General features: G+C 41.9%; 1 protein-coding gene across 2 annotated transcripts in view; it reads left to right on the plus strand.

The window, feature by feature from the left end:
• Nucleotides 1-2343: 2343 nt before the first annotated feature.
• Nucleotides 2344-20543, plus strand: part of anp32a (acidic (leucine-rich) nuclear phosphoprotein 32 family, member A) — a 36733-nt gene continuing 18533 nt past the window's right edge. The window contains exon 1 of one of the 2 annotated variants that reach the window (XM_068018129.1): nt 2344-3221. In XM_068018129.1, the coding sequence (XP_067874230.1) occupies nt 3168-3221 (54 nt within the window). In that variant the 5' untranslated portion in view covers nt 2344-3167. The remainder of the gene's footprint in view (nt 3222-20543) is intronic. The other variant, XM_068018128.1, reaches the window with a different exon arrangement.

A 20543-nucleotide genomic window follows, 5' to 3' on the forward strand; every position in this document is an offset into this window, starting at 1 on the left:
TCCCAAAAGTTACAGGTGACCTGGGAGTCCGTAAAATAGCTTAAAAATCATGACAACGGATAAAAACACAGGGCAAACAGACTCCACACCACATCTCCAAAGGTGCAATGAAAGACTCTCTTGGACTCTGCTGGATGGCATGGCTATTTGGTGACGTAATTTAACATTTTATTTGTATTTTTAAGCATTGTTTTTACATTAATTAGGCATTTGCACTGTCAAGTCCATTGCGAGTGTTTCCACTTCAACTGTTATTATTTCAACACCATTCCAGGAGTGTGTGTGTGTTGCTTTGTTTTCCTTCCTATGTGCAGTACTTTCCATATGTATGCATGAAGTATCATCCATCATCGATCTGTCCACATATTTACCTTGTCCAATTCACTCTAATTTCTCAGCTGCTCTCCAATTCCACCGCACCTCCCCGTTTGGTAGCATCAGAAAAATGTGACTGCTGTGCATTGGGTGTTTTGAGTCTAGGTCATTGACATAAATGAAAAATATTAGTAGGCCCACTATTGAGCTCCCCACCTTCACATAACTCATGATCCTGTTGCTTTCTAGCTGTTGACATTAAGCGAGATTTCCAATTACAGAGGCTGATTGCAAACTCATTTAAAGAAATGGAGTTGTTTGGTTAAGAGTGACATGCATGAAAAGCAGGTTACATTTTTCAACAGAAATGAGTAATTCTTGACTACACCTTTAAACAGGAATAGAACCAAAACATTTTTTTTAAAAGTTGCTTTGTTAAAATTAGTTTCCTTTACTTTTGCATTTTACATTTTGAATTATTCAGCCGAGTAAGCCTAATAAAAATCATTCTGCCACTGTGTTTTTGAACTGGTTCTGTCACTTGGGCATCACCAAAATGTTCACAGCATAAAGCATCTCCTCCAACTCCAACACATTAATTAATGTGCAGATTCATTCCATATATGGGTAGGTTCAAAACTGTCAACGTATTTTAAGAATCTTTTTATCAGTGCGATATTTTAAGTGCAACCAACCCAAAAATAAACTCGTGTTCAAAGTAATGCTTGGTTAATATATTTTGTAACAAGGTGATTTTTTAAAAAATTGCTGTTGTTACAAGTCATGCAATGTTATTCTTCGAAAAGACATTAAAATTGAACGAAAATGCTACACAGTTCTGCAAAACCGAAGCTGATGGGAGCGGTCAATGGTTGCTGGAGGTGGGGTTGGAGTAATGCGAATGCAGCGCATTGTAGAGACGGTTTAAAGAATAGCTTAAACCCCATCATTTGCGCACACGATGCACGCAGTCGCTGGCAAAACAGCAAAACTTCGGTCGAGGGGCCGCCTGGTGACACACCCCAGCAGCCGAAAAAAACATTGAGGTGATCCGCGCAAGGAATTAAAAAATATGGTGCAACAAAAATGCCTCAAAAAGGGGGGTTCGCTGCAAACTCCAGCTGTCGCGAAAGTTTGACAAGAGGACGCTAGTATTGCAAATCATTACTGAATATGATTGCATTATTTTTTCTCTTGCTTTTTGCAAAAAAAAACAAATGCACGTTTACAAAGACGGCCATGCCGCGTTGCAGCAGAGAAACTGTTGCGTAGTTACTGGTTCTGCATTATTTCTGCGCCTCTAGCGCGGCGCTGGAGCTCGGCAGAGAGCGCCCATGGGCAGTAGGTAAAACCACTTGCTTTATTTCATAATTTGCATTAAGAATTGAAAGGTTTTATGTTGCGGAATTTGCAATTTTTTATGTTTTTTAAAAAAGAAATGTCGCGAGTAAGATGGCGCCCGGGAGCACACGTGACCCGCCGTATCTTTTTTTTGTTACATCTGTTGTTGCCGGATTCGATGGTTGCTGCCTATGTCCCGCCTTTCCCCCGCACTGGCGATTGGCTGTCTTCAACTGTCAATCAAGTGGGACGCTACCTGATTGGCAGCACCTTGCGTCAATCAGTAAAGCCCCCTTCTCATTGGTTCCCTCGGCACGTCGCTCAACTGAGTATCCCCGCCGGTGAAGTTAATTTTTTTCCTCTCCGGACTTGTAGTTTAAAAATTGCGCGTGACGCACATTAAAATTTATTGCACTACATTTGCTCCTGTGCATATGTACAAACGTTGCAAATATATGCATACGTGCCGCTTTCAATAATTTGAAATTTGCACTTAAAAGTACTTATTTTTCACAATGATTGGACAATAAGGTAATTAAATTTTTTGCATGCTAATGAAGAACCATGCGGGGAGGACGTTGACTTGTGTGCCTCATGACATGACAATGCCCTTCCATTTTGTTGTGTACAGTAAGCGACTGTTTGGGTACTATGCTGTGTTATTTTGAAGACTTGCATTAATGGCGTAAAAATATATTTAACAGCAATGTAATTTGTTAATTGAAGCTGGATTAGTTTTTAAGCAACTTAAAAACAAACAACGCCACGTGATGGAAGCTGTTTTTCGTCTCTTTCCCCCGCTCCCCTTAACCATATTTTTTTTTAAAAAAAAGGGACCCACAAAAATGTTTAAAGACTTTAATATGGGGTTTCTGTAGCGGTATTTGCTTGCTGTTATATTTTTAAATGCTACTTCAATCCCGTATGTTTCTCAAGTCAGTCATGTACATCGCAAAAAAGCTGAACTTCCACAGGAAGGAACTTATTTGATTGGGCTACTTTTTAAAGTTGCAACAATGCAGTATTTATATGTATCTATACGGGTTGAGTTTAAGATGGAAAAAGGTTGGACTGAGCATCAATTTTTTTTTTAAATCTCTATTTTATTGGGATGGTGGGCTTTTGTGGAATCAGAAAATACTTTTTTTTTTGCACCCATATTAAAGGACGCCATTTGCCACCATGCCTTTACTCGGGCTGCAAAGGGCCATTTAATGCATTGAAAAATCCCAGCTGCAACCGAACTTTAACAGCTTCGAGCTCCCGCCCCGGCCGCTGCTTCTCGCTGCTACTGGTGAAGCCCTGGGCTGGACGGGATCCTATTGGCCAACTGGCACGTCCATCAGTGGAGCCGAGTCCCCGCCCCTCCTGGGAGTTAGTTATCAAGTTGGGTTGGCTCGGCGCTGTAGTGGCGTTAGCTTGTATTACAAGTAGATCTCTCCCTGTGTGAAACAGCATTTTGGTGACCAGAGCGTTTGTCTTCATATTGTAAATCAGCCTTGGTGGCAAAGATGGATATGAAGAAAAGAATTCATTTAGAGCTACGGAATAGGACGCCTTCAGATGTAAGATTTGTTCAAAAAAACTTCCAGACTCTCTCTAAATCTTTGTGTTTTTTTTTTAAAGATGATAAATAGTTGATGTGGGGGTCCTGTCTGTTTATAAATGGAGCATTTCCTATACCTGCTTTCCCAGGCATCTAGTTGCAAATGTGTAAAATATTGTATCCTTATTTTTGAAGTATATGTATTTTTTTTTGAATTGCTATATTTTAGTAGTGTATAGTCCAGGTCTGTAAACCTCAGTTGGATTGGATGAAATGCACCAAGAGTTTTGCAAGTGCCTCTGAAGCTGGTTAGTTAATAATGCTGGAGCTTGGCAAACTTTTCCATTTTTTGTTTAGAAAAAGAGTGCAATGTTTGAAGTTTGTAAAACGTGTGAAAGGAACTTGAGCAATTAAAGATACAACGAGATATTCCAATCGGTGATCAAGTAAGAGGGAATGAGGAGCCATATTTGCAACTTCATAGTCATGAACGCGCCCATTCTCGGATATTTTTCTAAATTACAAAATATTCCAATAATGAGCAGCAAACCGAGGTTAAGAGGACAATGTGGCTGAGGTTGACCTCTTAATTGAATTTCTTTTTTTTGGGAGGTTTGTTTTTGAGCTGCTAGTTCTTGTAACTTTGGAAATAAAATCTTTAGAATAAGCGAAAGACCTTGTGGGACAAAAATAGTTGCTGTTTGACATGAATCTGCATTACGCGCGCATGAGAGCCGAGTGTGGATCATTTTGAATGCTGTTAATTTGTTTAAAATCCACAGGAGACGTAGGTTTTAAAACTGAAATCTGCAGATTTCGCCTTGCTAAAGACTGTAAACTTGAGTAGCCTCGACTGTGACAAAACTTGTTTTTTTTTTGTGACACTTTTGACCTGGTTATTGAACTGGCTTTTTAATTAAAAAGATATTTTAATACACTGGCTAATTTAAATATTTAAAGTATTTTTTTATGGAGGGGTTTCAGGGCAGGGAGGGGGAGAGAGAGAGAAATGTGATTACATTTTTAATACCACCTCGATCCCTAAATTATCTGATTGTGGCCGATATCCAGCAGGTTGACAATAGTGTGTGCGGTGGGGGGGGGGGGGACAGAGTAGCTGTGCGTTTCCTCAGTTGATGATTTTGTAATGTTGGTTATCATCAAAAGAAAGGAGGGGGGGGGGTGGGTTTATTAGTTGGGCTTGCAGTTTAAGCTGTGTTTTATTTTTTGTAAATTAAGACATTTAAGTGCAGTCCTTTTTTTCGGGAAGGAGTGGAGAGAAATGCAAGTGTTGATTTCCAAAAATTCTGCATCGGACCCAGTGACAGGCCATTGGAGAAATTGGGGCCAACTTTGGAACTTTGTACCGCGTTGGCAGGATCCGACCCAGCAGAAGTAGGACAGCGGCCATTTTATTAAGGGCTTGGAAACAGAAATGAAGAATATAAATACCGTGCCCTTTCAGGGATGCAAAAAAAAAATAACCTGGCGGTGGAAGAGGAGGGAAGACGTTAATAATATGGATTGTGTGTAAACGCTCTCTCTCGGGGGGAATGGTGGAGCTGGGGAAAGGTAACAGGAGAGAGAGAAACAAAACAAAAAAAAAAGGCAAGGACGAAAATACAGTAAGGTTACGTCATTGGGGAAATCGAGCCCCATCAGCTCTTTTCCACCTCCAGAAGATCCAGAGAATTGGGATCAACTCTTCGGGAGTTATTTTAATTTGAACAAAAGGGAACGTGTTGAGAAGCTCGTCCTGATTTGAGGCAAGAGGGAGGGTTGTGTAAGAGGGAGGGAGGGGGATTGGGGGGGGGGTTAAAATATTGATCAGTCGTTAAAATAAGAGCCCCAGGTAAAAGTTTGCCTCCTCTGCTTGGCCCTAGTTGCCATTTTGTAATGTTGCAGAATTGTAGCGATTGTTGGTGTCGAACGTTCCAAACTCTGCAACTTTGTAATGGCAACATTCGCGTTCTATCGGGAGCAGCCGGCAAACAAGGTCAGCAGGGTCCTCCTCCCTTCCCTCCTCTACCTCAACTCTCTCCACTCATTTATTATATAACCACACAAGATTTGTGGGGTGTGCCTTTTCTGTTCCAGGCATATGTCTGTGTATTTTCACCAGTTTTAATGCATATTATTGCCCAGTTATTAATTTTTCACACAGCACTGGTTGGTCAATTTCTAATAATCAGCCCCATTAGTAACCATGCCTTTATTATTTTTTTTTAGTGTTTGTTGCTATAAAGTTTTTGAAATGCGTGAATCCTGCATTATTTACAGCCCAGGGAAAGGGATAAGACTGGAGACACGTGAGGCATAATCACACAAAGGCTCTGTGAAATGCCTCCTCCCGAGTTTGTGGTGGTTCTTTTAGTTTTAATCCCATTTTACGACGGAGCAATTATCTGATTTGTATTGTAATTTGGGGACTATGTTTTGGTGCCCTTGTGTCTTTTTCTTTTTTTAAAAAAAGCACTTGAACCAAGAGTGGGTTATGCAGCCTGCAATTTGACACTGGAGTTGCATAACTCCGCTCTCCATCTCAATTACTTTAAAAACTTACCACTGTATGCTTTGCTTCTGTTGCCAGTCTAACTTGGGTGCACATATTTGTTTCTTGTGTGGGTTTGTGGTGGCTAAGGGATTTGGTGGTGGTTTGTCATGGGTCGTTTAGTGTATTGCTCCATACTGTCTCAAGTCTGAATAACTGTTGTATTTGTTGTGGCTGGTGTGAGGAATCCATTTATGTTGGATTTAGGATGCAAACAGAAAATGAAGGAAGTTCACAACAGATCAGTCAACATTCTATAAGAGAAAAGACAAGGTTTTGGTTGTGAACCCATCATTGTGGGTCTGGAAGTTGAAAGGGAGACGAAACTCACCAATGACTGGAATGGCAGATGTAACTCAAAACAGGAATCTTCAGTAGATGGTAGAATATGCTGCTTAAATTATGGCCATACTGAATTGGGAATGTTTTGCTGTTGACACCCCTTAACTTGACTTTTTTTTTTAAAGAAAATACTGGGGAAACGAAAGTTTATTAATTTCAGACATAGTGTTGGCATCATGTAGTCTTTTGGGTCAAGTTTAATATAACCAGCTGAAGAGGTAAAGTGATCTCTGACTTCCAATTTAGAGCATGGAGTTTGTCATATCTGAGGAAATGGGTGTGAACAAAATTTATGGTGAACTTCTGAGCTGTGGGCCAATGCTCTGGAGGCACTTGAGTCCTTAAGCTATCAGTCTACGTTGTGTTCACACTTGGTTCCTGAGAGTGAAAGGTCAACATATTAACCAACTGTGCGATCCAGGCATTATTTCAATGTTTTGCTTCCAGTTCAGGCTTTCATTGATGAGGTGGATGCATGCTTTTGTTCCAACGTTGGACCTGAACTGACCCAAGTGCTGCTGTATTCAGTGCATTGCAGGCTGAATTCTTAACAGACAAATTTGAGGGGTGGAAATCTATACAATTAAATTCAGAAGTATTTGAACTTTAGTTCTTGTAAAGATTATTTGTTTGGAGGCAAGGCCATGCCATTGGGCCCATTGAAATTCATCCCTGACGTGTTTGTGCCTTTATTGCATTGTCTGGTAGATTGTTCATGTGTAATATTTTCATTGGTATAGTCTGTTGCACAGATTAAGTGTAGCTTGTGCGTTGCATTGCCTTTCACTGTGTAAAGATTCTAATCTGGGTGTTTAGACTGCTGTAAAATAGGACTGAAGATGTTGAGCCTTGAAGTGGGATGTTTAGGTGTGGACAGCTTGACAGTTTCCCTAGATTAGGAATTTGATAAGTCTGTCTGTGCACATTCCAACCCACTTGGAGCAGTGAAGTGGATGGCAACAATGATGATCATGCACTTTATATTAAAATGAAATGAGGTAATGTAACAATATTTGGATGGATTGGCAAAGGTATAACCTGCTGGGAAATGGAACACTTTCCATTTTGGGCGCCTGGTGTCAACATCAAGTGCTGTCAGGTCGGGTATGCTATATGTGACTGCAAGTAAAACTTTCTTCACTACCTTAGCAATCTGCCTTAGCCCGAATCACAAACAAGTGCTCTCTACACCAGTATGTCATTCCTAGTTTCCATTCCATCTACTGGCATGCCTGGTTTCATTTTTTTTCTCTCTCTCTGTTCAGTGCAGAATTAAGAACAATTTTATGTTCTGGGCAAGTAGGTTGATGCTATGCATAGTCAAATTGTGTAGAAGAACACAGCTTAGAATTGTATAGAAATTACAGCACAAATGGGCCATTCAGTATCGCTGATCCATGCCAATGTTTATGCTCCATAGAAGCCTCCTCCCATCCTCTTTCTTTAGTCCTGTAGGCATATCCTTCTATTCCTTTCTCTCTCATGTACTTACCTAGCATTCCCTTAAATGCATTAATGTTCATTTCAATGATTTCATGTGGTAGTAAGTTATGAGACTTTGTATCAAAATAGTTTTTGATAACCTGTGACATGCCTTGGGACATTTCACTATGCGAAAGGAGCTATAGAAATGCAAGTTATTGTAATATGAGCCTGATGACCTTAAGTTGAACCTGTCTCCAGCAGTGCGTGTGGACCTCATAGTCTCAAGTTTGAATTCAGAAATTATCTGTGTTGGAGAGGTGGGGAGCAAAGACCAGTCTTTTGGTTCGGGAAATACTGATTGTTATGACTCGGTGAGAAAGCTGTCTAGGGGTCCCTCAGCCTTCATCTGGTCATCGTGTAACACGGTTTTATAAAACACCGTGTTTTTTGCTCCCCCTTGGTGAATCCTTATTCGCCGCTTTCCAATTATACGGCAAAGAAACCAGCACAAACAGGTTTTCTTAGGTTTAAAGAAGAGAGGTTGAAATTTATTAAACATAAAACTCTAATTTGGTTAACGCCTACGGATACATGAGGCGCCCACGCTAGCATGCATACGCGATACACGCATGCAGATAGAGACAGAAACGAGCAGAAGAAAAATAAAGTGGGAAAAGTTTGAGGCAATCTGTGAAGAGGGTTCTTGTTACAGTTCTTCGAGCTCACTAGAGTCCTTGATTGTAGGTAGATCTTGCTTTTTGTTGGCGCCCAGTATTCTTAAAACTTGTTCACTGTGGGAGACTTTTCTCTCTTGGGGTTCATGTGTCTTCAGTGGATTTGGAGTTCTGTGAGAAAGAGATGGAGGGCCAGCTAGGAGAGATCTCTTTCAGTCCCGGAGCATTTGGATTAGATTAATCTATAGATTAGATTAGAGATACAGCACTGAAACAGGCCCTTCGGCCCACCGAGTCTGTGCCGAACATCAACCACCCATTTATACTAATCCTACACTAATTCCATATTCCTACCACATCCCCACCTGTCCCTATATTTCCCTACCACCTACCTATACGAGGGGCAATTGCTACTGGCCAATTTACCTATCAACCTGCAAGTCTTTGGCATGTGGGAGGAATCTGGAGCACCCGGAGGAAACCCACGCAGACACAGGGAGAACTTGCAAACTCCACACAGGCAGTACCCGGAATTGAACCCGGGTCGCTGGAGCTGTGAGGCTGCAGTGCTAACCACTGCGCCACTGTGTCTCTTCTTACACACAGTACCTGGTGCTCAAGGTCCATTGTGGGTTAAATTGGATAAGGGAGGTGACCCCTTTGTCTCCACAAGCACAGTCTGTTAATATGCAGATGTCTTTCCAGCCAAGGGCCTGGTGATTTTTTTTTTAAAAACAAGTCCTTTCTTCACTTCAGTAACAGTTTTCAAATCAGTGTTCATATGACAAAATTAATATGCCTCATTCTTGCCTGATGGAGGTCTATTTGAGCATGACATTGATATTTGTAGTCGACAACAAGTTCTGATGCTAAACCACTCGGGATTGTTCATTTAATTTTCCGTTTTTTTAAATAAAAAGAATCTGAGCGGATTCTTTCATATTTATGAAGTAGATTTTAGTCATGTTGTCCAGAAGAAATATGCCACCACTGAGGAATGCAGCATTATCAGTTTCTGGAACTTGTCAGCATCAAACAGCAACATCATATATTGATATTGCACCTTTAACATAAAACATGCCAAGGTGCTCCAGAGCGGCATTTTAAAACAAAATATGACACCAAGATTCATGAGATATTGAGTCAGATGACCGAAACCTTGGTCAGAGGTGGGAGGTGGTGGCATAGCGGTAATGTCACTGGACTGGTAGCCCAGAGGCCCAGGCTAATGCTCTGGGGACATGGGTTGGAATCCCACCGCGGCAGATGGTGAAATTTGAATTCAATTAATAAATCTGGAATTAAAAAGCTAGTCTAGTGTGACCATGAAAGCATTGTTGTAAACACCCAACAAGTTCATTCATGTCCTTTTAGGGAAGGAAATCTGTCCTTACCTGGTCTGGCCTACAGGTGACTCCAGATCCACAGCAATGTGATTGACTCTTAATACGTCCTCTGAAATGGCCACTCAGATCAAGGGCGGTTAAGGATGGGCAATAAATGCTGGCCTAGCCAGCAACACCCACATCCCATGAACAAATTTTTTTTTTTAAAAAAAGGTAGGTTTTAAGGGAGTGTCTTAAAGTAGGAAATCGAGGTAGAGAGAGGAGGAGAGCTTTAGGAAGGAAATTCCAGAGTTTGAGACCTACACAACTGAAGGGACAACCACCAATGATGGGGCGATTAAAATAGAATGCTCAAGTGGCTAGTATTATTGGGTCTGGAGCAGGTTAGCGATAGGGAGGACTGAGGCCACGGAGGGATTTTAAAACGAGGATGAGCGTTTTAAAATCAAGACGTTGCTTGACTGGGAGCCAATGTAGGTCAGCGATCAAAGCAGTGATAGGTGAACGAGCAGTCTTGTCAGGCGTAGTACGGTTAAGATAGAGTTGAACTATCTCTACTGTTCCCTTGCTGCATTAGTGCAATGTTTCATTTCATTTTCCCACTCTGGACAAGGCTACTGTAATCAAGTTTGAAAATTGTGGGCAGTTTTGCACTACCATTCCACGTTATTTAGGAATAATTTTGACTCCCTGGGTCTTAAAAGGAATGCTGAAGCCTTCAGTCTTCACTGAATTTTGGAACAGGCCTCGAGAGCTGAAAGACTGAACTATTTGGACACTTTCTGTTCTCTACCTCAAAAGTTTAAATTCTAGGCAGAATTGTATGGATTCTTGGTACACTTTTAATTGGCAGCCGTTTGTAAGAAACTCTCTGTATTCTGAGACCTAATAGTTCAGTTGCCCTTTTTAGTGAATTAAATGATTTATATCTTGGAATGTGTAGTCGTTGTTGAAGTTTCCATTTAGGAGCCATTCAATTGTGGCCAAACTGTTAGCTCAAGCATTTATTGATGTCTCGCACATAATGGGACATGATTGGTTGCAACTTTATACCAGGGTGTGGTGTAATTTTGACCTAGTTGTTTTTTTCTGGAACTTGATCAAATAATCCAGGGAGTACAATGGTTGCTGTACTGTGGAAATGTTACTTGGAGAAAGGAATGGAGGTGCAACTATGGATATTGCAGAATTATGCTTCATTATCTGTGGTCAGACTTTACCTCAAATGGATTAGAACCTAGGCAGAAGATGGGTTGAATGGCCTTTTCTTAATCCTTTCTTCCGTTCTAGGATGAAGGTTCTCTTGCATGTTAAGAATGTGCAAATAGATGTGGGCGGTTTTTGGTGCTTGCTCTGGTCTCTTAGTTTTAAAAATGCAGAATGAATCCAAAAACGGTCTTGAGCCTTGAGTTCGCTTAAGACTGCAAACAACTTGGGTTCGTTTATAATGGCCAATTTAGATTGCTGTTAGGAATCTGTTAATTATGATTTCCAGTTATACTTGTACATATATATCTATATAATAAAGTGAAGAAGTGGATTTTACCGCATTCATGCTTGTGATCTGGAAATAATCTTGGGCTTATGTGATGGGGTCAAAGACTTGCCCACATAGTTATGATTTTTATGATCTTCTAGTTCAGTGAAAACACTGAAACCAGGTTTAAGTCATGAATTGAAGTGTTTGCGCTTCATGGTCTTCAGATTCTCTCACCTAACTGGTTTTTGAAAACAGTTCAAGATGGACTTGGGGGCAGGTGGGAATGGAAGAGTAGATCGCTACATTTAGCTTTCACCTCCAGGTCTAGGTTTCAGTCCTAACTTACTCTGGGGTGACCATCTCCTCCCCCAGTAGCTGTAATGGTCCTTGCAAAGTAAATATAGGCAGTTTCAATCTACTTCCTGTTGACATGGGCCCACGGTTTTGTCAATCATTCAATGGTGGAGGGGCAACTTCTCAGGCTTGGCTACATTATTGGCACAAGGTAATGGAATGTTTTCCTGCAGTTGATACGTGCTTGAAGCTAAAATTGCCTGAGATGGTGAGGTTTAGCTTTTGCCAATACTAAACCTTTCGGCATAACAATTCACCAGTGCACAAATTTAAAAGTTATTTATGCCAAGCAGAGCGGCCCAGTTGACAACAGCCAAGTCAAATCCCTAGGTTGCAGACAAAATCTAAAAATGTTCAAAGTGCTGGAAAATATTAGTAAGTGAGCTGGACTTGTCATGGGTAAAGCAAAGGGCCACTGACCAGATGGACCAGCTAGTAAAACCATTCCAAGACATGACAGGAGCGTTATCAAACAAAATTTGACACCAAATCCCACAGATACAAGGACAGGTGACCAAAAGCTTGGCCAAAGAGGTAGGTTTTAAGGAGCACTTTAAAGAAGATAGAGACGTAGAAGACTTCAGGGAGGGAATTCTTAGGCAGCCAATGGCGGAGCAGTGTAAATCTTGCTTGGGTTTGTTGCATGGTCTTTTACTGGGGCATTTGTGTCCTTAGAATTGGCATCTCTCAACTAATTGGTGATTCAGTTTTAAAAAAAAACCTCCATAAACCTCTGGCAATGGTGTTTAATGGAGTCTGTGTTATTGTTGAACCTCTGAGCCTGGTTTTGAATCTGGCCCAGATGGATATGACAGTCTGTGTCTCTGCTGGTGGTAAAGACATTTGTGAAATGTTTGGGCAGTCTTGGTCTGTTTCTTGGGGGATGAGCCATAGCCCAGACACCACTGGGGTAAGTTGTGGGCTGTTGTATTTTGGAACTGGTTGAAAAACTGTCACTGGAATATTGGCTCTTGAGTTCTTGTGAATTTATTTACCACAAATGCTCTGCAAATCCAGTCATCGGTCACCACCTTACCCCTTCCTCTCTGTGAGATGGTCAGAAAATTTCAAGGAAGAAGCTTTTTCAAGATATTAAGTTGCCAAATACCACACCTTTTTTTTTTAATTTCACAAACCCGGTTCAAAATATTTTCAGTTTTCACCTTGTTCAATACTTTCCATATGTAATTGTCGGAACAAGGAGTTCTGGAGATCATTGATGAAATGCTTGTGGCTTGCTGCTCTGATGACGAACAGCTTCCTACAATTACAGAAATGGGAATACAGACATTACAAAATTGTAACCTGGTAGACCTGCAAAAAATGAGTGCTTTCCAATTGCTTGATCATTTTGAATATGAAACAGATTCATCTATCAAATTGAGAGAACTAATTATAGTCTGTAACTTGTAAATGTGGCATAAAAGATTGAGCACTGTATTTTGGTATCTGGATAGACGTTTTAAAGTTTCATCCCAGCGTGGACTGTTGGCTGTTTGGTGATCTGTTTAATCTGGTGTGCTTTGACTAGTGCGGTCTTGGAACGAATAGAATTGCACTCATGGTTAACTGGTTGTTTATAAGTTGGAATTCCGCTCTGTCTAATTTATTTGCTACCGCAATGTATTTAACAGAGATCAGGAGGTTTTAGGACTGACGTTTTACGCCATTGAGTCTTGGAAGGTGTCGAATAGAAGTGGCTGGTACCAGTGAGTAAATGGGTCATCCACAGAATTATTGTAGAATCTACAGAGCAGAAACAGGCTATTTGGCCCAGCTGGTCTATGGTGGTTAAGCTCCATGCGAGCCTCCTCCTACCCTATCAGCATAGACTGCTGTTCCTTTCTCCTGTCTGTGTTTATTTAAATACAAATCAGGTAGATCCCAAATTTGACTCCTGAGTTACCTTATCTTGCCAGGGCGTACCTCCTGGATTAGGCAGGAGAAAATAGTTGTTTGTGACTCTGGTGTAAAGTATTTGTATGTGGACGATTGAGTGACAGGATTGGCCCCGGTCTTTAGCCCCATGGGTTCAACAGCTCTGGTACTGGCACTTGCTATCGAGACTTGCAGAGAAGCAATGCTTTTCTTGAGTGGGGTACTGTAGGTTGCACAGATGCAGAGCACCCATCACCCACAGGTGGGGAAAGCAGAAAGTTAATTAAAATATATGTAAGCAGATGTGCTTTTTGCTTCAAACTAGAGACACATTGAGGCAAGTGAACATTATGGTCCTTTTTCATACTGGATATTTGGTGCCTGTGAGGAATGCTGTAGTGGTGCGTGGAGACTGGTGATTAACTTCAGTTTATCATACTTTTCCAGTACATCCAGCAGGATTGAGGTGATGCAGATCTTTTAACCCACTTTCCTACTACCTCCACTGTCCAACCTTGAATTGAACCTTGAGTGACTGGTAGAAAGCTCCCTGTTTGTGCTCTCTGTAAGGCTCCTGTCTGGGAATTCGGAATGGTGAAAGCCTGCCCACATTGTAGCATGGTTGGCTATGAAGCCTAGGCCATAAGGATGGATGTGTGGGAAGTTGAAGGGTGTGCTGGTTTAGAAGTAGCAGTAACACTCTTGCTGCTTTAAATTAGGTTGTGGATTCAAGTTGCACACTGAGAGACTTGAACAGGTAATCTAGGCTGACCCTCCCAGTGACAATATTGAGGAAGTGCTGCACTGTGAGAGGATAAGATGTTAAACTGAGGCCCTGGCTGCGCGCGCTCATGAATATAAAGATCCCATTGTCCTATTTGAAGAAGAGCAGGGGAGTTCTCCCCAGTATCGTGGTCCGATATTTATCCCTCAACCAACACCTAAAAACAAATTATTTGGTCATTATCCATCAAGTTGCTATTTGTGGTAGCTTGCTGTGCACAAATTAGCACTCTGGAAAGTCCTGAAGCAGTGGACAGTGAAAGTCTTTTCCTTTTCTATTGGTATGAGTTTGAGGTTCAGTTCTAGAGGAAAATAGACAGCTGGTCAAAGATGTAGCTGTCATCAGGTCCTTGATTGTGAAGAACTACAACAAAAAGGGATTCCAAATAGCGCCTCCAGTTGGAAAGCATTTGAGGATGAGGGTGCCTGAGCTATAACCTGTAAATTCCAATTGCTGCGATGTAGAGCTGATTGGACATTCAAATCTAGATGCTCGTGGAAGTCCTGGACTTCTTCACTGACTGTAAGGGTCCTACATGAAGATTTTGGCTCATTGTGTTCTAAATGGTTTAGGCCAACAGTTCCAAACTCGGAGTTTGAGTTGATAATCCTGCTCGTGGGCCATGTAGATGGCCAGTGTGGGAGGTGGGAAATTCACTTTCGGGCTGTGATAGAATAGAAGCTTTATCACCCTGTATATTTTAGTACAGTGGATCCTCGAAGGCCATGTGTCAAGTTGAAATCAATACTCCCATTTATTTGTGTATCTTGGGTTGCAAGTACTAATAGATTGTAGTGTTTTAATTAGGATTTAGCCACCAATGAGCTAACGACACTTTTCTAACTTCTAGGCCTGAAAAAACTTAGCAAGGCTAATGAGTGAATAGGAAAAACAAATGCAAATGACAGCATGCGTATTTAATGTATTAAAACGTCACAAAGGTGCTTCACAGGAGTGTTATCAAACAAAATTTGACTGAGCAATGTAAGATATTATTAGGACAGAAGAGCCTCTTTAAAGGGGGATAGAGAAAGGCGGTGGTGGGTCTTAAGTAGAGAATTTGAGCTTGGGGCCCAGGCAACTGAAAGCATTGTGGTGGAGCAATTTTAAAATCAGGGGTGTGCAAGAGGCAGGAAATGGAGGAATGTCGAGTTCTCGGGTTGTAGGGCTGGGAAAGGGTTAGAGATGGGAGAGGCATGGTCATGTAAGGATTTAAACACATGGATGAGAATTAAAATCGAGACTTGTGAAGCTCTGCTGCCACTCATGGTCTGGGCTGTAGTTTTGCTGTATCTGACCTGAAAGTGGTTGTTTTGCTATTGGATAATAAAGTTGATGAAAGTTGCACTGACATCTCTCCCGGATGAGCATTACATTTCTCTCAAATTGTACAAGACGTATCTGAAGAGGGCGACCCCAATGGCGCAGTGTCAAGCATGAAGCCACATCAATCAGATTGAGCCTCGGGCTCAAACTTTGGCATAGCCAAGGCAGGGATTAAGGTGTACAGTTGGGCTTGCTACTCCAGTGGTAGAGGGAGGGCAAAAAGCTGGGGCTCCTGCCAGTGACTTCCTAATGGGAAAGTTTGTGGGGGTTGGGTGAGTTGGGCTTGCTACTCCAGTGGTAGAGGGAGGGCAAAAAGCTGGGGCTCCTGCCAGTGACTTCCTAATGGGAAAGTTTGTGGGTGTTGGGTGAGGCTTGGTTTGTGATGCCCTCCACCGTTGAATACCCTGCAGCTCTCGCTCTCACTTCTAGCGCGGATTGGTGGTGTGGCTCTGGACTAACAGGACCCCTGCACGAATATACCTCAAGTGGGGATCAACATGTCCATGAAAAGAAGTGGAACCAGTCAGTAGGAAAACGAAATGCAAATTTACTGGTTTTAAAGGTTCGGAAGTCATGCTTAATGCAGGTTAAACCAGAAAGCTCAGTAGGTGCTGTTCTTTTCCTCCCTCTGCTGGCATTGAAATTCTGCCTTCCACTGGTGATCTGACCTGAAGCTAAATATCCATTATGTGGATGGCAAGTTCTACAAGGTACTGAACATCCAGAAACAATTAGTTATCCTGCTTCGTCAAGAAGAAAACTCTTGAATGCCAACTTGAAATCATTAACTACATTCCTTGGCGGCTATATGCAAATCAAAAAATAGGAACTTGAGTGTAAATTTGTTGCCAGTTTTCTCCTTTCCCAAAGGTGATGGTGACTCCTGCTGAAGTATGGTTCTGTGGGCACTAACTCCATCTGATACATTTTTAAACCAAAGGAAGAAAATTGCAGCACATTTTGTAGACAGCTGGTTGTAGAGGAAGATGCCCAAATAAAATGGGATGTTTGTGGATGCATCAGGACATGCAGTTCCTAATACGTAGAAACATTTCATGTTTCATAACTGTTCACAAATAAGAATGGTGCAACATTACACTCTTTTTGGTCCAGAGATAAAAGTTCAAAGTCAATCAGTCACTAGTGTTTGTGTATTGGTCACAATATACCAGATAACCATCACGCCTGACCAATATATTTTATTGTTTTGTGATGCTCTTGATCTAACCTACGTTTATGATCCAGAGCAGCCAATTATTGATCCTATTTCCTCGTTCAAGCCTTTTGTCACCTTTATAGACTTGCCTACCCTCAATGCTTTCCTCAGCAGCCTCCACAAAACTTCAGGCCATTCCAGAATTCCTTGCAATATCCTATCTCCCCCCCCCCCCCCCCCCCAAGTCCTGCCTCCCATCGCTCCCTGTCCTCTAACCCATATTTGAGTTGTGAACTCTAATGACTGAGATTTGGACTGCTTAGCCTAGGCTAAGCAATGCCTCAATTTTAAAATTCTCAGCCTTGGTTTCAAATCCCTCCACGGCCTTGCCCCTCCCTATCACTCGAATCTCCTCCAACCCTACATTCCTTTTCATCTCTGCGCTCCTCTAATTCTGGCCTCTTGTGCATCCCCAGTTTTAATCACTCCACCATTGGCCCTGCCTTTTAGCTTTCTGGGCCCTAGGTTCTGAGATTCCCTCCCTAAACCTCTTTGTGTCTCCCTCCTTTTTTTAAGATGCTCCTTTTAAAACCTACTTCTTGGACCAAGCTTTTTCCCATCTGCCCTAATATTACCACCTGCAGCTCATTGTCAGATTTTGTTTGACATTCCTGTGACTGGGACTTGGGATGTTTCTGTTACATTACAGGTTTTTTAATGATCTCGCCCATTGCTGTCTCTCACCGCCTCCATCTGTACCACCTCTTCTCTGCTCAGCCCTTCATCTTTGAATCCAATTCATGTGCATCCCCCTGTCCTTTCACCCGACCGCTGGCAGCTGGTCTGTCTACTAACTGGGTCCTGTCTTCGGGAAATTTTCTTGTTTAAACCCCTTCCCCCTTTAAAATCCTCCTTTAAGCCCACCTCTCCCAATCTCCCTCTTCTGTGCTTTTTCACCCATTGTTCCTTAAGCTCTTGTGCTGTTGATCTTGAAAGACAAGATGCAAGGTGGCAGTTCTAGTAACTGTGTAACTGATGACCCAAAATGCTCTTCAGACACCATCTAAGTTTGGAAAAACAAGATCTATCTACTGCTGGGCATCTTCACAGCTCAAGTGGATGTCGGGTAAAAATTCTGCATGCCCACTGTTGCAACTCGCTGAGATTCTAGTGATCATTACCTAACACGAACTGGCTGGTCCAGGAGGAAACACTGAACAGACAAGAGGGGGGAAAATGATGTCTCAATTGCCCGTTTAACCTGAAGGGGAGCAAGGAATCCCAGAGTATTCGATTTGGTGTTTAATTGTCTCTGCGGCATGGGTTTCTGTCGTTGCTCATCCAGTAGGAATGGTGGGTGATTCTGATGGCAGGATAACAGCAATCAAGGGATCGTTGACCGTTTCACCTTGCATAGCTGATGGCTTTCAGAATAATGGAAAAAGACAGCTGAACCCAATCCCCTTGGGAAGGATCTAGGGCATTAACCTGAGCACGCAAAGCAGGGGAGAATACTGAAATATAGACTGTGGGAAAAGTGTATTTTTATTTTACAAGCTAACCCAAGCTGCAGCTCAGCAGGCTGCCCTTTGTGATGGCTGTATTACCCTTATACATCAGTTGATTCCGAACAGATCCATTTGATTTGTTACTCGGGATTAAATAGTACCTGTCTGTCAATGGTGTGTTCACATTTGTCTCAACTGCCCCTTCACTCTTGTGTTGTTTTGAAGTAGAATGAGGAGGGGATATTGGATAGTAAGATGAAAGGACTTTTTTGCAGGTAATTTCAGCTGTAATCTTAAGGGCACGTGGTGCAGCGACATTGAGGAATTTTACCTCCTTTTGAGGGCTTCATAATTAATCCATATGTAAAACTTGAGCTGCAGTCTAAGTGATGCGGAAAGAACCATGTGAAATACACAGAATATTTTCCATTCTGCTCCGTGTACCAACAGGTTAATTTAATCTGATGTTATAGCTGTCACACAGGTTAACGTGCTGAGCTATTGCGTAGAATGGGCCTATGTTCTCTGCAGTTCAGAAGAATGAGGTGATTTAATTGAAGCATACAATATTCTGAGAGGGTTTAACAGGATAGGTGCTGAGGCTGTTCTCCCTGTATAGGGGACCTAGTCTCGGGCTATGGGGTCAGCCATTTAGGACAGAGATCAGGAGAAATTTCTTCACTCGGGGAGGGTTGTGAATCTTTGGAATTGTCCATCCCAGAGGGCTGTGGATGCTCAGTCATTGAGTATATTCAAGGCTCAGATAGACTGATTTTTTTTTTTTTTGAATACTGAGGGATATATGAGGATCAGGTGGGGAAGTAGAATTGATCAAGATGATCAGCCATGATATGAATGATGCAGGGTCATGGGCCATTATGGGTACTCCTGTGCCTATTCCTTAATCATATCCTTTAAAAGGAAGAAATACCAAGGACACTGCTAGTTTTAAGAGCTTGTGCTATGCTTTCAGAAGGTGCTCCTCATTTCCAGCATGCAAGGTTTCTATGGGGATGCATTCGTAGTTTTCCATAAAATTGGCCGGTGATTGTTGTGCCACATGTTCTCTCTTGATCACGACTTTCTGCATATGTAGTTTTGCCTGCTTATCCTTGCCAAAAATAAGTTCATTCTGGTTTTGCTCCTTCTGCAGCATTTGCATGTCAGCTGGTTTGTGTTTATTTGTAACCTCGAACTGGCCTGTCGAGGCTTTAACCTGGAGATAAATCTTCAGGGCTAACATGCCCTTGACATTAGTTGATGTTAGTACCTGGCTGCAGGATCTTTTGAGATTTTTTTTTTAACCTCCATCACTTGCCACCTTTTGTCCAGCATCACATGACTGAGTATTTTAAAGACTTTTAGAAATGTTTTTAATAGAACTTCCAGTTTTCAGCCATAACTCAGTGGATGGCACTCTCACTTCCGAGTCAGAAAGTTGTGAGTTTGAGTCCCGCTCCAGCAACTTGAGCGCAAAAATTTAGGCTGGCACTCCCGTGCAGCGCGGAGGAAGTGCTACAGTGTTGGAGGTGCTGTCTTTTGGATGAGACGTTAAACCAAGGCCCAGTTTGCCCCCTCTGGTGAACATGGCACTATTATGAAGAACAGGAGAGTTTTCCCTGTTGTCCTGGCGAATCCTCAACTGATATCACTAAAATGGATTATCTGGCCATTACACCTTTCTGCTTTTGTGGGATCTTGCTGTGTGCAAATTGGTTGCTGCTTTTCGTACACTTACACTTTAACTGTACGTCATTGACTGTAAAAAGCTTTATATTCTGAGGTCATAGTCTTTTTCCTTGATCACTCCATCTTCTGAAAGGACCATTTATGTTGACTAGAATGTATGAATTAAGTTCATCTCATGACAGAGTTCTTGAGCCCTACTTTTTTTTGCAAAAAGTACAACTACAACTCTCAAGTCCAGAAGAGTATAAGGATCACCCTGGAGCAATGGGAAAAGGGTTATCTAGATAAATGGTGTTAGAACATAGAACATGTTCTGTCTTGGTTACAAAGTTGGGGAGATGGCTCACAATATCAAGAGTTCAGAAAAGTGACTTAAAGCTGTCATTTGCAGAGCACAATGCTACTGGCACCAGCGCGCCTCCACGATGAAGCTTTGGTTCCAAATATCCTGACTACGCCAAAGAGCTGCGGAGCTACCTTGTAAATATTGAGCCAAGGAAGATCCTTCTGTAGAGTGTCTTTTTAAATGTTTTCTGTCTAGCTCTGTCCTCTGCTTTTGACACACTTCCAGCAGGTGGTAGGAGTCTTTGGACAATTCCAAAAGCCTCTGTTGATGCTGATAGCCTCACATAATAGCCCAGTGAGATTGGAGTGTGGTGTCAAATCTATTGCTGGTCTTGAGTTTATCCAGCTTAGACAGCAGTCTGTGTAGTTCCTTCATAACAGAACAGAAAACTTGGGTCAGCTCACATCTGTATGAGCTAAGTTAACTTTCCCATGTTTAATGAGTATCTTCTCTATATACAGCTTGTGTCTGAATGTGACTTT

The sequence above is a fragment of the Heterodontus francisci genome, chromosome 38 (assembly GCF_036365525.1).
Source record: "Heterodontus francisci isolate sHetFra1 chromosome 38, sHetFra1.hap1, whole genome shotgun sequence".
Lineage (NCBI taxonomy): Eukaryota > Metazoa > Chordata > Chondrichthyes > Heterodontiformes > Heterodontidae > Heterodontus > Heterodontus francisci.